The 16954-nt window shown below is 51.0% G+C and overlaps 1 protein-coding gene and 1 long non-coding RNA gene across 17 annotated transcripts in view; both read right to left on the bottom strand.

Moving 5' to 3' along the window:
* Nucleotides 1-5159, bottom strand: LOC114488003 (uncharacterized). Its single transcript, XR_008619599.1, has 3 exons — nucleotides 4204-5159; nucleotides 810-969; nucleotides 1-67 (listed from the first exon to the last, which is right to left on the bottom strand). It is a non-coding gene; the product is annotated as an uncharacterized lncRNA (long non-coding RNA).
* Nucleotides 5160-5607: 448 nt separating this feature from the next.
* Nucleotides 5608-16954, bottom strand: part of NR1H3 (nuclear receptor subfamily 1 group H member 3) — a 25976-nt gene continuing 14629 nt past the window's right edge. The window contains exons 2-13 of one of the 16 annotated variants that reach the window (XM_055091568.1): nucleotides 16131-16207; nucleotides 15840-16044; nucleotides 15383-15581; nucleotides 11397-11476; nucleotides 10694-10873; nucleotides 10003-10269; nucleotides 9533-9741; nucleotides 9247-9426; nucleotides 8981-9080; nucleotides 6402-6515; nucleotides 6089-6183; nucleotides 5608-5900 (exon numbers count right to left, since the gene is read on the bottom strand). In XM_055091568.1, the coding sequence (XP_054947543.1) occupies nucleotides 5754-5900; nucleotides 6089-6183; nucleotides 6402-6515; nucleotides 8981-9080; nucleotides 9247-9426; nucleotides 9533-9741; nucleotides 10003-10269; nucleotides 10694-10873; nucleotides 11397-11439 (1335 nt within the window). In that variant the 5' untranslated portion in view covers nucleotides 11440-11476; nucleotides 15383-15581; nucleotides 15840-16044; nucleotides 16131-16207 and the 3' untranslated portion in view covers nucleotides 5608-5753. Of the gene's footprint in view, nucleotides 5901-6088; nucleotides 6184-6401; nucleotides 6516-8980; nucleotides 9081-9246; nucleotides 9427-9532; nucleotides 9742-10002; nucleotides 10270-10693; nucleotides 10874-11073; nucleotides 11477-12244; nucleotides 12424-12564; nucleotides 12651-15382; nucleotides 15582-15839; nucleotides 16934-16954 lie in introns of those variants that run through there. The other 15 variants (XM_055091569.1, XM_055091567.1, XM_055091570.1 and 12 more) reach the window with 15 other exon arrangements.

The following is a 16954-nucleotide window of genomic DNA, read 5'->3' as shown; positions in this document are numbered from 1 at the left end:
GTGATCCTCTAACGGGTATCGCCGTAGCAATTCTGGAGTCTGGGCCACGCTATCACTGCTCGGGTGCCTGGAGAATAGAGAGACAAATTCAGCAGCCTGAAGGGACAGAACGCTCTTTCAGATTTTAACCACAGTCAAGAAATAAATGCTCTTTTGGATAAAGAAACCTAGCTGCAGGACCCTGGAAAACATGCCACATTTAGCTGTAGGCTAAATGAGGTCTGTGCTGCCATGAAGATGCCCACCCTGAAATAAAAGGAAAATGGCGACAATAAAATTATCACTAACACCTTGAGATGACTGGCATCTTTCAAGGTGTATTAGCTAATGAATTCCCAAAAGAGCATATGTAGAGAGAGAAAGGAGCACAAGGTACTTTTCCTTTGTACGAAATAAGGAAACTGAAGTGTATAGAGTATATTTGTTCAAAATCACAAAGATGCTAGTTAAGAGCAGAGTTTTGCTCTGTTTCTGTTCCTCCAGGCCAGCACTCTCAATCTACCTGTTTTGTTTCCCTTACTGGCAGCAAGGTTCCCATCAGGGTGAAATAACAGAAGAAGAATGAGATATGCAGGGCTTCCCCGGTGGTCCAGTGGTTAAGATTCTGTGCTTCCAATGCAGGGGGCAAGGGTTCAATCCCTGGTCAGGGAACTAAGATCCCACGTGCCGCATGGTGCCGGGGGGGCCCCCACGGCGGGGGGCGGGGGAAATGAGATATGCAAAGCAACGTGGAAATGGGGAAGGGAAATCATCACAGATTTTGTGCCTATCCCAGATGACAAGACAAAAATCAGTCACTTCTTGGTTACCTGGCCCCTACGATCACTAGGTAGTCAAGTAACCGTGGACAGGACTTCTTCTTTTGCACCATGGTTCCGATTCATCAGTTCATCTCAGAGAAACTTCAAGGCACCAAGCATGGAATCAGTGTTCCCAGGAGGAATTCTGATATTATCCGAAAATCCAAGTCTAATGGGAAAAAAAGTACTGATAAGATCCATTGCTGTGCCTAAGGGACTCATCCTTCTCAGCTTATCCCAGCCAGGGACATAGGTCAGAAGATCTTCCATTTTAGTACTAAAGATAGGAGAACATGACACTTTTCCTAGCCTAGAGCTCTGTCCAGGCTTATGAGCTCACAGAGTCAAATGTCAAGAAGTAGGATAAATAATGGCTCACCTCTCCGTCCCTACAAACCAGCTCATTTCCAGCCTCACCCCTGGGGCTGTTTCTGTTTCTGAAAAACAGGCCTAGTCAGTCTAATCTGGACTCAGTTATTATGATAACAAAAATTAAGTCACTTTCAGGACTGCTCCAGGGTAGATCAGGATCAAACCAGACTCTCTAATCAGAACTAATCTGCACTCCTAGCTCTAGGTGGAAACCTAATTATTCTCTGTTCCAACATTCTGCATTCAGCTCGATGTGAAATTACCACATAGTCTATACAGTTAATTGCACTCAGACAGTAACAACAGCTGGCTACTCTACCCCATGCGTTCTCAAATGAAGAATATCTATGCCCCAATTGCTTCATCTAAATCATTTTTCTCCCATCTTTAAGCAAGAAAGGGGCCCAGTGGCTACTGCTACTAGCTCTGCCCTTGGTGCTGAATCACAGTCTTCCACTTATATTCTGGTCCCAGGATTCGAATTAGTAATACAATATACACAGATGAGGCCTTGTCCTTCTTCATCTTACAGAGATTAAGAATTAGATGCAGAAATAACAGTATTCCTGCAAGGACAGGGAGAGGTGCTCAGAGGAATTTCTAAGCCATAGTCCAAAAGTTAGAAAAAGCTTACATGTCTTAACTGTAATTTATTTCCTGTTGGGTCTCCATACACTCCTCTAAATAAAATGTTTCACTCCATAACAAGGTTACTTTCAGTGCTTCCAGTATTCCACCTCTGTGCTCCACATGTAGCCACACTAAGACTTTGTTCACTATACACACAGAGAGAATCCCATTACACTACACACACCCTCACTCTCTTCTTTGCTGCTGCATGCACTCCCATACATACAATGTACACACTCCCTGTATGCTTAAGGCTCTATTTGATTTAGATGAGAATCTCTATCTTTTTTCTCTACTTATTAAAAAAAAAAAAACTATTTACAACGCCTCTCAAAATCCTCAAAATACTCCCTCCTTTCTCTTGCTCCCAGTAGAGGACCTGCAGGTAATAGGATTCAGTTTTGTCTCCATAGCAACTCTGGCTCCAGCACTATTTATAGCAGAGCCACCGCCCCTCCCCTGCTTGGGGACAGCACAGTGCTATCAGCTGCTACTCCAGAGTTGGCCAATGCCCATAATAATTCATTCTCCTTGAATCTAGAGACACCTCTTCCACTGACAGCACCTACTAATTGTTAGGTTATCTTCTCCCCCGTGTGCCTTTAGTTTGCACTTTGTCTTAATTCTGGATTTTGATAGAGATATCTCCTTTCTACACAACGAAAACGAAGTTCCCAAGCTTGCAAATTACTCATTTCTAGGCAACACTACCACCCCAAAAGCCCTTTGGGCCTCTCCACTGCTACAGACTCATAAGCATACTGCAGAACGTGAGGCACTGCAGTATGAACTGTTAGAGAGCAGAGTTCAGCTCCTCCCAAGCAGAATGAGAAGGGGAGGGAAACACAGAAATGAAATGGGAGATGGGTAAAAGCATAATTCATTCTCTAAAGAATTATATGGAAAATGCCTAGTGAGAGCCAAAGTATCTTAAAATAAAACAGAATTTACAGGACCAGAGCTCAAGGATAAGCCTTGAAATCTATGTTTATGCTGAAAACCAGGAGCCCTTTCCAAATAAAAATCTCAAAGATCACACCTGAAGCATCTTCTAATATATTAGGCATCAGGCCTCTATCCCTGGTGGGATCCCAGCCCCCTCTCCACTGAGAATCACCTGATAAAACTGAAATCATTATCATGCACTACAGTGCTCACCTCCCTCCAAAGCCACAAGGACCCAGAGATCTTGTGACTATTCTAGCCACTAGTGATAGGATGGATTTTTAGTCTCAATTTATATCTCATCAACAGCCACTGCCTTTGGTTTTTCAGATTGCAGAGATAACCAAGGCTTTTCTTCCCATTCTTTCCCCTCTCCCCTCCTCACGAAGACTCTAAATTCTCTCGCATTACCTATAACTCACACTCTGTCTTCACATCCACCCACTCTGCCTCTTGCCTCAGCTACATTTACTAACGTATAGCTCCTCGTTCCTAGCCCCTATATTCCAAAGGCATCAAGCTCAAAGCATACCTATCTGCTGAAGTTTACACAACTACCATCCACTCCATCCGCAGCCCTTTAAATTATCTATGTCTTTTCAGCTTACAAATGGCCACATTAACCAACCCTTTGGATTCGCCCCTCATTTGGGGCAGGATGTCATAGTAAAACCACAGGAACCAGAGAGCGATATGACATCTTTGCTGACGTGAGCACAACAGGAGGCTCTCTCCCCTCCACCGCCTCCCCAGGCAGTGACCTTGCAGGCGCATCAGTACAGACTGGTCCTGCGTGGGGAAGAATGAGAGTAAAGAGGCAGGCAATAGGCAGGGTAGGGGAAGAGGGGAGGGCAGGAACAGGTGGACGAATTTACAGGTGCACAAGGATGGGGAGGGAAGCAGTTGCAGGAAAAACTGAACAGTGTCTCCACTCTCCAACAAGCCAATTTTGAAACACCAAATTAAAAAAAAATTTTTTTTTAAAGAACCAAACGTGCTTTTCAAACCCTAACCAAAAATTAGGCGCGCGAGTGTGCGCACACAAATACACACACGCACATACACATGCACACACGCGCGCCATGTGGTTAGCACGGCTCGGGCCCCCGAGCTGGACAGCTCTGGCCGCCCCCTCACCTGCTGGACAGTTCTCCCCCGCCCCGGAACCAGGACCGCCCGCCAGCCCCGCAGGAATCTCTCCCTGCAGCCGCGAGCTGCGCCTAAGCTCGCAGCCCGAACCCCCTCGGAGGCCCGGACGCCCGCACCTCTAGCCTCACCCTCTTCGCTACCGACCCCTGCTGTCCCTCTCGAGACCCTACGACCCCTCACACTCCTTTAGGGCCTCCTTAGAGGCCCCTTCGCCCTAGAGCTCCTGTTTCCTTCCAGAGTCCGTTTCTCCCGGAGAGCCTCGTCCCAAACGCCCTTCCGGGGCCCCCAGCGGCCCGGACCCTCCTACCTCCCGAGCCTCGGGGGACCGGCCAGGTTCGGCCAGACGTCCCCCGGCAGCCGAGCGTCAGTCGCTCCTCGGCGCGGGCGCCGCTCGGAGCGCGCGCCAGTTCCGCGTCTGCACCGCGGGCCGTGTACCACTCCGACTCGGTGAAAGTGGGGGAGGCTGAGGAGCCAGGGGCCGGACCATTCACCCCCGGGGGGACAGGGCTGCACCAACCCGAGCGCTGCAGGGTGGAGCGACCTCGAGAGAGAAGGCTACGCACACACCTTTGCGTGTGGGAGTGGGAACGTGATGGGGCGCGCTGGGCCAGCCCAGCGCCTACGTGACAAGGGGAGGACCCAAAGGAATACTTTTTGTTTGGGTTACGCAAACATTTTAATTCGACACGGAAATAGAGCCCATTTCGGTGAACTGCGGATGAATCTGGAAGCGACGTCTCAAGATAAGCTGCCCTAGGACTTTCTCACCGTTCCCCTCACCTCATCTCCCTCCCCCGCTTGCGCTTTGGAAGTGCCCAGCCGCGTGGGCAGGAAAGCCGGCGGCCGCGGCGGTGGAGCCTACCAATTCAGGGGCGGCGGGGGGACTTGAAGCCGGAAGGCGCGGCCGCGGCATCTCCTCCACCCGGTGCGCTCCAAGGCAGGGGGCGTGAGCGGTGCCGCGGTGCGCGCTGGGAGAGGGAGTCCAGCCCTTCCGCTAGGCTAAACCCGGGACACCGCAGCCTCCCCCGGGCCTCAGGGGACTTTTCTCGCTGTCCCACAGGGCCTGCGGGCCAACAGGAGGGGTTGTTGTACCTTCTTAAGTATCAACGGAAAAACCAAGGCGTTATACCCGCGCGCACGAACACAGGTGCACGACTGAGGCGTTACTTCCGAAAATCCAACACCCCCTCCCTCACAGAAAGGCAACACGATCCCACCGGGATCATTGAAGGGGGGCAAGGGCGCGTCCCAGCCTCAGCACTTCATTGACCCTTACATCGCAATGGGACTGGTAAAAGGAGGTCCCCACTCACTGCCAAGGCTGTCACTTGTGACTTGTCTCCCTCCTCGGAGTCTGGAAACGGACCCGCAAGGACACAAGCTTCCCTCCTGTGTTGTCGGGCCCCACCCCCATTCCAAAAATTGGTTTCTCTCATTCTGAATTCATTTTGGCCTTCCTGTACAAACAGTGCCAGGCCTATCGGTGAGGCAGCCCGGAGGCATTTATGGCCAAGCCGCAGAGTGACAGTGGACAATTTCTCTTGGGGCCCTGTGGGGAAAACAGGAAGTGGTAGAGGCAGGATGGGCAGGGCCCTGGAGAACCTTGTGCAAAGTGGCCCCCAGGTTCATCCATTGGGCCGGGTTAGTACAGTCTTCACGTGGAGCACCGTTTTAGCAGGATCCCTACTACCCAGCAGCCACAAAACTCCCAACCCTTTGACTCTCCTTTAATGCCACTTGAGGATCTCCTTTGCCCAGCCCTCAGGAATGTTTGTCCTCAGTCGGTTCCACCTCTAGGAGGCAGCCACCAGCCTCAGCCATCCAGCTCAGAAAACAGAAGACGCAGGGGAAGATCAGTCACTCGTGCACATCCCAGATCTCAGAGAGCAGCGGGGGAAGCTTTTTATCCTGCAGGCGCAGTGCAAACACTTGCTCTGAATGGACGCTGCTCAGTGTCCGGAGGTTCACCAGTTTCATTAGCATCCGTGGGAACATCAGTCGGTCCTGGGAAAGAAGGACAAGTACAGCCTTTGTCTCTCCCCAGGGAAGTGGGGCAAGGGTGGGGGGTTTGTGGGAGAGGTAGAGAATTGTCTGTGCACGATGTAGTCAGGGAGGGATTCTTGAAGGGAAAGTAGATGTGTCAGGGGATGAGCCTGTGGAGAGGAGAAAGAGGGCACAGTGGGGAGACTCACATGGGGGTGGTGGATGGAGACGTAGGCATGCAGGGCCTCCACATATGTGTGTTGCAGCCTCTCTACCTGGAGCTGGTCCTGCACGTTGGGCCGGTCTATAGGTCACCAACAGAGTTGAGTAGCAGGTCTGGCCAGGGTCTTATTTCCATACCCCAAATCACAACCGAAAAATAGGGACATGCCCTACCCAACCTCTCCCATCCCAAAGTAACACAACAAGGGCCTCCACCCCCACGATTCTTGCCCTATGGGGCCTGCAGCCCTCTTTGGTGTGAGTCTCTTGCTCATTTTCCCTCTTGCCCCTCCTCCACACCTGCAGAGAAGATGCTGATGGCAATGAGCAAGGCAAACTCAGCATCATTTAGTTGCAGCTCATTCATGGCTCTGGAGAACTCAAAGATGGGGTTGATGAACTCCACCTGCAGCCCTAGGGAGGAAGAAGAGAGGCTGGGTTGTGTGGCATGGGCAGCACTGCTCAACTGAGGAGACTACCAGGAACTCAGTAGGAAGTCTCCAGGGCTCTGCTGTATAACCTTGGGTAAGTTTCTTAACCTCTCTAAGCCTCATCTGTGAGGCGGGAATCATATCTGAGCTTATAAAACTGTTGTGATGGTTAAATGGTAAAGCATACAGACCACTTTGCACGGCACCCAGCATACAGAACGTGCTGAATTAAATGACAATAATTCTGTTAGAATTCTTCTTAGAATGCTTGAGGGCCCCACATTACTAGAAATAGAAGCAACCCTTATGTTTGTTTATAAAAAGACTGCTTCACTGGCAATTGGCCTTACTTATCTGAATACCAGCGATACATTTCTTGTTTCACATCACAGGGGAAACAAAGCAATGTGGTTGAGGGTGTGGACTCTGGTGTCAGACTCCCTGGGTTTGAGTCCTAGCTCTACCACTTACTAGGCTGTGTGACCTTGAGTAAGTTATTTAAGCTCTCTGGGCCTTGGTTTTCCCATCTCTAGAATGGAGATAATAATAGCACCTACCTCATAATGGGTCCTTAGAATAATGAGTGGCACATATGGTAACTCCATGTAAGTGTTTGTTAAATAAATAATAAAATTTAAAAATAGAATCAGCCTTCTTACTGAGGAGACCGAAGTTCAACAAACCATGACCTGAAGTGGTGACATCTAAAGAACACTTCTCCCAAACACACCATCAAAGTCTCCCCACCCCACACCATCCCCTAGTTTTCTCAGATGTCTTTTAGCAAACATCTGCTAACTCTTCCATTCCAGGCTTCTTTATTAGTCACTTCCTGTGCTTTCACCCTGATGTTTATCAAGTGTGTGTTGATCCATTTAATGGACAAGCCCCATTTAGAAAGCATTTCTTGGTGAGGTGTCCAGCCTTGAATTGTGCCGAACAGCCCCTTCGTACAGTGAGGACGAGAAAGTTCTAGAGTTACGCCCCTTGCAAGGGTCGGCTACTGCTCGCTGAGTGGACGCCCCCAATGTGATCGGTTCACATCGTTAGTCACCCACGCGAGCAGCATATGGTAGTGGAAGTAATGGAGGAGGGAGACCTGCCCAAAGAGCAGCCCTGTCTCTTCTTCCCTCACTGAGAAAGTGAGAAATGAAAAACAAACATGATGACATAAAAACTGCTTATATAAATGAATCTATAAATAGATACAGATTCAGACAGCACAAGTCCGCATGTGCTGAAGGAACACGCAGACATGAGAACAGGGAAGAGTTCAGAAAGGAGGATGTTATGAAGGAGAAGGCCGTGGTTAAGAAGGACTGGGATAATAACCATCTGGGGAAAAGGTGATTGGGTAGAGAAAGGGGGCAGGGCTGGGCTTTTAAAGCTGGAAAAAGTCATTACATCACTCCTATTAGGTGCCTATACATTCAGGCAGCACACGGGGCACTACAGAAGGCAAGAGGTGTCAACACAGCCCTGCCGTACCCTATAGTGAAGGGAGGCCTACCTAGAAAGCTCACTGGGTGGCCTGTGATGGGACAAGAGCTGGCCTGAGTCACCGGAAACCTCTGTGAGCTCTGCACTGGAAACCAGTATTCTCCAAACCCGAGAATGGAGTCAGCATCAGCCATATTTTACAGACCTACTCACTCAGGTGTTAAACCACCCAGTCTCTTGTTCAGCCTCAGTCCTGTCCCTCCGAAACACCTTCCACCTTCCATCCTTTCCCAGCCCTCCTCCCACAACACAAACCAGCCACTGAATATGAGGAAACCAAAACTGCTTAGCCTGCAAGCAAATGTCAGATAGAGAACAGCATCGTGAACTAATTCTTGGAGAAAGTACTCCAAGATACTCCAAGATGGGGATAGAAGTGTTCACTCTTATTGTAAAACTGCCTCATCTGGGCACATCTGCCATGTTTTAATGCCAATGCCATGGCTACTCAGAAAGCACAGCTGAAGAGGAGGAAGTCAGTCCACATGATCATTAAAGAGCACATCTGAGAAAGATTTTTCAGTTTTGACTACTAAAAGGCTTGGTGAGGTTTTCAAGTTTTTTTTCCTAGCTGTAAAGTCTTTTCTTCAAGCAAAATATTATGCAGAAGCACAGTATGTAACGCAGATTTAAATGGAGCTTCTGGTTTGGCTAAAGTTAGGGTGAAGGACGTTTTTCCTCTAAGGTGACACTTCCATGGAAACCCCCCTCAGGTTCCTGGGAACACAGTTTGAGAACCACTGGCCTAATGCAACAGAGGACAGGAATCTATCTGGGGCAGTTAAGGGAGACCTATCAGCATTCCAAATTTCTGTCTTGGAAAAACAAGTGGATCCTTCCCTTTGTAGCCACTCAAACCCTGGGCCTGTAGCTCTGTAGTCACTCTGGACCCCATGACAAAATGCATCTGTTCATCCAACCCAGTCCCTTTGTGATCTCAGTTCTCACCTGCTTTGGCAAAGTCTTCCCGGTTATAACTGAAATCCTTGAGGAAGGTGATACTCTCACTTCCAGGGTTGTACCTCCGAGATGTCTCCAGAAGCATCACCTGCACACAAATATTGGGCTGGTCTTGGCCCAGGGCACCTTCAAGGGAAGGTCGAGCCCCTCATCCCTACTTCCCAGTGCATGTGGCTTCCCAGCTGGCTGGCTGGGGGCCCCTCCCACAGACATCCCGCTCTGGTCCTCCCTTCACCCTTGGCCTTGCCAGCCACCTCAATTGCAGAGGTCTTCAGGAGGGCAATCTGGTCCTCCCGGCTGAGCTGCAGGAAGCCCGGCAGCTGTTTGGCAAAATCAACGATCTCCTGCACAGAGACAATGGCCAGCTCCGTGAAGTGGGCAAAGCGTTGCTGACGGGCCTCCCGACTCTGGGGATCTGGTGCCATGGGCCAAGGCTACCCCGAAAGGCAAGGAGGAAAGAAACAAACCACTCTGAGTCAGGCATCGAGAAGCCAGCTGGTGCTCTGGGCACAGCGACCTCTCCCCAGGCCCCTCAGGTACCGTGACTCGAAGCCGGTCTGAGAAGGAACGTCTGTTACACTGCTGCTGGGCAGCCACCAGCTTCTCAATCATGCCCAGCTGCTCAGGGCTGAGCTGGGGCAGGACTTGGGGCGGAGAGGAAGCCCTCGGGGGCACGGATGTGGCCTGAGCCTGTTCCTCCTCTTGCCGCTTCAGTTTCTTCACACGGATCTGTTCTTCTGACAGAACACCTGAGAACAGAGCCAGATGTGAGGAGGGGAGAAGAGGGGGAGACAGGAAGTGGGGATGGGGCAGAGGCGTAGTTTGAGGCTCCAGAAAAGCAGAGTGTTAGGTAAAGACACGGAAGAGATTTTAATCCACACTTAGGGACCGTGTAGGAAGGCCCACAGGCTCAGCTGCCTTTCTGCCCCCAGACCCTGGCACCCAGACATGCCCTCTTCCCCATCGGCCTAACCACCCCCCTCCCCCAGCTCCAGTCCCCAGACACTCACACTCCTCCCGCATGCCGGCCTGGCGGCATTTGCGAAGGCGGCACTCCTGGCACTTGCGACGCATGTAGGTGTCCATGGGGCAGTGGCCCCCACTGTGGCAGACATAGCGCGCCCCTTTGATGACACTGCGGCGGAAGAATCCCTTGCAGCCCTCGCAGCTCAGCACGTTGTAGTGGAAGCCGGAAGCCTTGTCCCCACACACACTGCACAGCTCATTCCCCAGCATTTTGGGGGCTGGCCCCTTTTTCCGCTTCTGTGGACGAAGCTCTGGGTACAGGAAAGAGCCTTAATGTTCTTCTTCAGGGAAAAGGCTTGGTGCCCAGCTAGCCCCTGCCCTGAGCACTCAGTGACCTTCATTTACTTCACTGTACAAAGTCTATCTAGTCTCTCTATTCTAAGAAAGTAGCTCTCGTATGCAAAGTGCTATTATGTCCTAGGTACTGTCTGAGCCCTTTATATGCACTGATCCTTACAACCATAAGGGATAGGTACTCTTGTTATTTCCATTTTACAAATAAGGAAACTGAGGCTCAGAAAGGCCTAAGAAACAAAATTTACACTCAGATCACTTAGGTCTAGTTGACTCCAAAGCCTTTGGACTTAGCCATGATCTTATAAGGTAAAGAGCCCTGAAGTTACCCCTCCCGGATCCAGGGAGCCCTTACCTCCTCCAAATCCAGCAGTTCCTCACCTGTGGACTCTGGAGGGGCCTCCACCCCGGGGAGCAGGGCTGTGGGGTCTGTTGCCTCCAGCCCCACCCTCGAAGTGCCCCCAGTAGATTGGGGTGTGCTAGATTCTTCCCTGAGGATACAGTTGCTGCTTCCCAGAGGCTGGCTGCTTGCATCTTGTGCATCTGGCTCCCACAGCTCCACTGCACAGTGTGAACCCCGAAAGAGAGGCACAAGGGGGTCTTAGGTCCCCAGCATTCTCCTGGGAAACTGCAAACTTATCTCCACCCATAGAGGGCAGTAAAACGTCAGCTCTGGCTTTGGGACCCTGCGATTTGTGTGGGCTCTAGGGCTAATCACTTGTAGTCCCCTGAACCTCAATACCTTAAATAAGGATGTTAACCTTTGTCCCCTTGCAGGGCTGAAGTGCATCCATCTCAGAGATCAGACAGAACTCTTGAAAGCCAAGCTGGATAAGCACTGGACATGCCAAGCCTCCCCAGCAGCAAGCCCGGATTGAGAAGGACGGACGGGTATCTGCAAGGGCCAGGCACCAGAACCAGGGCAGAGATAGTCTGGGCAGAAGGAGGCAAGCAACACCAAGAGCAGCTCTGGACTGCTCTCCAGGGAAGGGCAGAAGGTAGGTAGTGAAGGAGGCCGATTCCCGCGGGAGGAGAGGAGTCGGGGCCTGGGCCCAGGGAAGAGGGCTGGAGTGAAGAAGCTTACCAGGAGAAACATCAGGCACAGGGGCCTCCAGCCACAAAGACATCTCTTCCTGGAGCCCTGGACATTACCAAGGGACTGTCCTGCAGGAATGATCCAGGTTACACTCTTCCCAAACTGGGTTCCCTCCCCTCCTGATCCTGCTTTTTACCTGTACTCACATATCAGCTAACATTTACTTGCCATATATGTGTCAGCCTGTGCTAAGGCTTTCCGTGCCTTCCTCACAATATCCCTGTGAGGTCAGGGCTATTCTCAAGCCCAATTTACAGGTGAGGAAACTGGGGTTCAAAGACATTAAGAAAATAGCCTATGGGCACTCAGTTAGGCAGTGGTAGAGCCAAGACTCCGACTCTGGTCTCTCTGACATCGAAGTCTGATTTCTTGGCTACCATGCCACCTTTTCTCCCCAGGACCCCCTCCAGGCCATCAGGGAATCTTTGGGCACAACTGCCCCGCTTCTGTCAGAGCCCCTTCCCCCTCACTCTAGCACTGGGGACCGCCAAAGTTGGGCAGAACCAGGACATGTGATCGAGGCTCCCTCCACCCAGTGAAACACACTGCTGGTTAGACAACCTCACTCCTGCCACCTTCCAGGGTCCCAAGACAAAACTCTTGCCTCCAGAAGCCACCCCAGTTCACATACAGGACCTCCTGCCCCTGACCCCCTCAGAAGTTATCCTGGGACATAAACAGAATGCTGTCGCTGTCCGAGCTTCCGTCACCATCATCCTCTCACTTCTCCCCAGAGACCCCTTTCTAAATCCACAGGACACCCCGCTGCCCCCGCCCCCACCCGCGCCCCAGACACACAGGCAGAGCCCCAGGCCAGCGCTGAGGAGCAGACCCACCGAGTGCCCAGGCCGCCAGACTCTGGCTGAGGCAGTCTCTGGAGCCCCCTTGCTGGGAGAGGAGGATGGTGCAGTCCCTGGTCCACAGGCCTCAGCGGCCGGGGAGCCGGAGCGGAGAGAGAGGGGCCGGGAGCCGGGAGCCGACCGACCGAAGCCCTGGCCTCGTCGCCCCCGCCCACGGGCCGCTTCCCCACCGCGCTGACTCCGCCCCCTGCCGGTCGGCCACCCCCTCGGCCCGGCACCACCCCTGGCCCCTACCCCCAAGCCCCAAGGCCGCATTTTCCTGCAGATCTGCCCGGCTCTCCCCTTCCTCTCCTCACCCTGGCGGCTCTGAGCTGCTCTTACAGGCACCTCCCAGGCGCCCCCACCCCACTCCCGTCAGCCTCCAGAGTCGTTTCCTCCCTTCCACAGACACCTCGCGGAGCAAAGGTCCCGGCCTGGCCCGGAATTGCGACACCGAGCCCCAGCTTGCTTTCCCGGCCTCCCTCCTCCTCCTGTACCTCTGGAAAGGGGCCAAGAAGCTCTCCCCACTAGCCCCAGGCCTCAGCCAAGCTGATAGAACTACAGGGGTGGAGACAGGCAGGTGCTGGGCCTTTCAGGGAGTCTCTGAACGTGGGTGCCCTGCGGGGGCCAGAGAAGGGAAAAGGCCGGAGCGGGGGCGGCGTGGGGTTGGGGGTGGAAAGAAGTAGCTACAGCAATAGATGGTCTGGGACGGGAGACGGTATATCTGGGTGCCAGTCCAGGATGGACCTGAGAGGGTATTCAGGTTTCCTCATCTGGGGAAGGGTTCCTTCAGAAGTGAGGGCAGACTCTGTCCAGCATCTACTGAGACTGTAGACGTGCCTTCTCGCCTGAACATGAGGTCCATCCCTGAAGGCAGACACCTCGTTTTACTGATTTTATCTCCCCTGAAACAGGGCCTGCCATAAAGTAGAAACAGAGTAGGTACTGTGGTTGTTTGTTAAATGAATAAGTAAACAAGAAAAATAGTATCATCCTCTTCTATCCTATACTTGTTGGCTCTAGTCAATTTCATCATTGCTTTAGTGCTTGGGCTCTGAGCTCAGATTTTGGGTTCAAATCCAAGCCTTGCCTCTGCCTCTTATTTGCTGTGTGATCTTGATTAAGCAAGTTACTTAATGTCTCTGAACCTCTGTTTCTCTATCTTTAAAACAGGTATAATAATAATGGTTTTTGCCACATAAGGTTGTCGTGAGAATTAAACAATGTATCAGAGCACACAGTAAGAGTACTAGAAATGGAAGCAGTAATTAAACTCCCAATCCTTTCAGCTATCCTTTCAGTCTTCCCATCACCTTGAATCTGTACACTGTTAACCTTCCTGTGCTTATTTCCATATACAAACCCCTCACTATCTCTTCTGGTCCTTAGAGCAGCCCCAGGAGGGAGGGAGGGTACAATAACACTGAGCTCATGGGAGAGTCTTTTCCAAGACCACACACAGTCAGTGGCCAAGCTGGGATCAGAATCCAGATGTCCTCACTCAAGTCCCTGTCCTCTTTCTTTCTCCTGTGTCAGAGTCCAGGATACTCATCTTGTTGCCTCTTAGGTCTGCTGGACAGTGAAGTGAGATGGACGAAGCTGGGGCTGGTGGGCTGCAGTGGGAGAGGCAAGGGGCCCTGGGGATGCTTCAGTCCAGATGTGGGAGGCAAGGAGCTGAGGTTACTGCTGGTTGTTCCCCCCCTGCCCCACTCCCAGTTTCCTGCTCACAGGCTCTTCCTGTTTTGCTGTGAACTCCAGTTCCCATGGGCTCCACATGAAAGCACAGAAGGACAGGGGGCCAGGGCAGGCAGCCAGAGGCACTGAGACAGAGATGAACAGGACACCAGGGAAGAGAAGAGAGGGAGTAAGGAAAGAGTGGACAAGGGGTGTGGGGGAACAGGATGGGAGAAGGACAGGGAAAACAGAAATAGAAAGGAGCTTGGTGAAAGATGGGAGGAAGCACAGGGTGGGGCAGGAGGAACAGGGGGAGGTTAGGGAGCAAAACTTGAGAAGACAGCAGGCTGGATGGTGTTGCAAAATCTGTCCATGTATTCATTTTCACATTTCAGAAAAGCCCCTCTGACACCCCCATCTCAAAGTTCTGCCTCCAGCTTTTGCTCTTGTTCCCTCTCATCACAAGGTCATCCCCTCACAAGGCCCCCACCCTGGTCCGGGCATCTCTGAGTCATGAGCACAAGGTTCTCCATTCCTCTTGCTTATGTTCCCTCCCTGATTTTCACAAGGCCCCAGCTGTCCTGGGAAAGTAAAAACCGTAGGGACCGTAGCCCCTGGGAAACTAGAACTGTCCTGTCTTAGCACCCACATCATCGCTCCGGCTCCCTCCTCCACCTTTCCCCATCCCCAGAAGCTCCAGCACAGAGGCAGAGTCAGCGATGTCACTGAAACACTTGGTTCAAGGAACTTGGGATGGAACATTGGTCTGGGGTCTGATGATCTATCTTCTGGGAGTTGGGAGAAGACCCATTCACTCCTGATCCTCAACTCCCTCTCCTGACACCCTAGTCTCCCCACAGGCCAGGACCCAGCACTACACACAGGCCGCATCGGGAGCCCTCTGACCCAGGCTAGAGCCAGCAGCTGAACAAGCAGCTTAGGGCACCATCTCCCCCACACGAGGGATTCAGCCTCAGCCTAATCTCAAGTAAGGGAGGAGGAAGCATTACTGCCAGAGTTACCCCTTCAGGTTACAGGGGTTCAGGAGCCTCCCCTGCATGAAGATGGGAAGGGAGAGCAAAAGGGGTGAAGATCAAAACCTGTTGGTGGTATCTCCACAAAGGTTCTAGAGATTAATGACTGGGACTTCTTCCCCAAACCAGGGCAAGTAGTCAGGTGATCTGCAGTGGGAATCACATGTCTCACTTTGCCAGACACCCCCCCGGCCCCCACTGTGCAGTCCCACCAGCCCACTGGAGGTGTTAGGTGCAAAGCCTCCCAGTTCCATGGGGCCTTTCCTATGTTTTCTTGGCTCCTAGAAGAGGCAACATGCCTGGGAACTCCTTTTAGGGTCTTCCAGGTCACACTTCTGACCCCCAGAACCTCCAGAGGCTTCTCCTTGCAGCAAAGGGAATCTTGAAGCAAAGATAGGAGCATTCACCAGCCCACAGTTATACGCACTACTGGATGGCACTCCCATGAGGCAGGCCACAAGGCACAGTTTGCAGGGATGGACTGGGGCAACGGCTTCTTGCTTCCTCTATCACCATTCTGGAAGGCTGCAAAGTGTGGGGGTCATCTTGCATGCTGCTCAAGTGACTCCTCCCCAGCCTCCCAACCACAGGAGAGAGAAGAACCCAGGAATTCCTGCTTCCCAGGTCTGTGAGTTCAGAGATGATATAGACAGCAGAAGGAAGAAAAGTAACATTTATTAGGCCCGACTACATACATTTATCTTTACATGTATTATTTTATTTCTCCTCATATATAATCCTAGAAGAGAATACTAGCAAGGGGTCAAATATCAAATTTGAATACAAGTATAGCTGACTCAAAAGCTCAAACTCAAACAAAAAAATGCCCACCTCACTCCATTACACAAAACTGCCCTCCCAGATAGGAAAAATAGTCCACTCACCTGGATTTAGGTTTGCTTCTGCCAACACAGGGTGCAGCAGTGGTTCCCAAACCTGGCCTCATTTTCAGAGATTCTGATTTATTTGGTCTGAGGTACACCCATGTATCCATCTATCTATCCATCTACACATCTATTCTTTTTGCATCTGTAGTTAGGAACCAAGGTGTGGGGACCACAGAATCATCTGGCAGAAAACATGCAGAAGCTGGGGGTCAAGAAACCAGGGCTCAGCTCTTGGCTCTACCATGTACTTTTGGTGTAATCCTTACCCTTCCTGGGTTTATTTCTCACCATAAAAAGTGAAATAATATCTTCTCCATCAATCCTTCCTACATCGGATGCTTGCAGGCACAACGAATATAGAAATACTTGAACAAGTGGGAAGAAAAGCAAAAGATGAATTTAAGGGATTTTTGTTCTACTTGCCAATATTTAATAAGCCCGGGATTTACATTCTGAAATCACAATGGTCTGGCTAGTTTGAAAGGAGAGTAAGGGGCATAGTAAAACAAAACACTCAAAAAGTCCCACTAATATGCAGAATTTTGCCAATTAGCCATGTCCCATTCAACCCCACCAATGTGAAAAGGTTTCCTTTGCTAGAAATCTCTTAATTGAAAGTATTTTGGGGCCACTGAATACAGTTAAGCAATGCAGCTTGAGTAGCCTGTGAGAAATAAACTATTTTAAGGGCTATTTGACTGGAAATCAGAAAACTTGAGTTTTAATCCATTCTCCTAAACTGTGTGACCTTGGACAAGTCACTTCCTCTCTCTGGGTTTGTTTTCTTATCTGTGAATTAAGGGGACTAGGTTAGATCAAGGATTCAGAGATGCTGATTTATGAAGCCTATGAATGGTCTTCATGAACCTCTTGGGATTGTATGCAAAATTCCATTTGTGTGTGTGGACATTTTTCTGGAGGAGAGGGGACTAAATTTTCATCTGATTCATAAAGGGGCCTATAACGAAGAAGAAGTACAATTCTGCAGCTCGTGGAAGGAAAACCATATTCATAGAAAGACAGACAAAATGAAAAGGCAGAGGACTTTGTACCCGATGAAGGAACAAGATAAAACCCCAGAAAAACAACTAAATGAAGTAGAGATAGGCAAC

This window comes from Physeter macrocephalus, chromosome 16, assembly GCF_002837175.3.
Source record: "Physeter macrocephalus isolate SW-GA chromosome 16, ASM283717v5, whole genome shotgun sequence".
Classification (NCBI taxonomy): domain Eukaryota; kingdom Metazoa; phylum Chordata; class Mammalia; order Artiodactyla; family Physeteridae; genus Physeter; species Physeter macrocephalus.
Note: the sequence above shows the minus strand (reverse complement) of the source record. Positions and strands in the feature narration are given on the sequence as shown.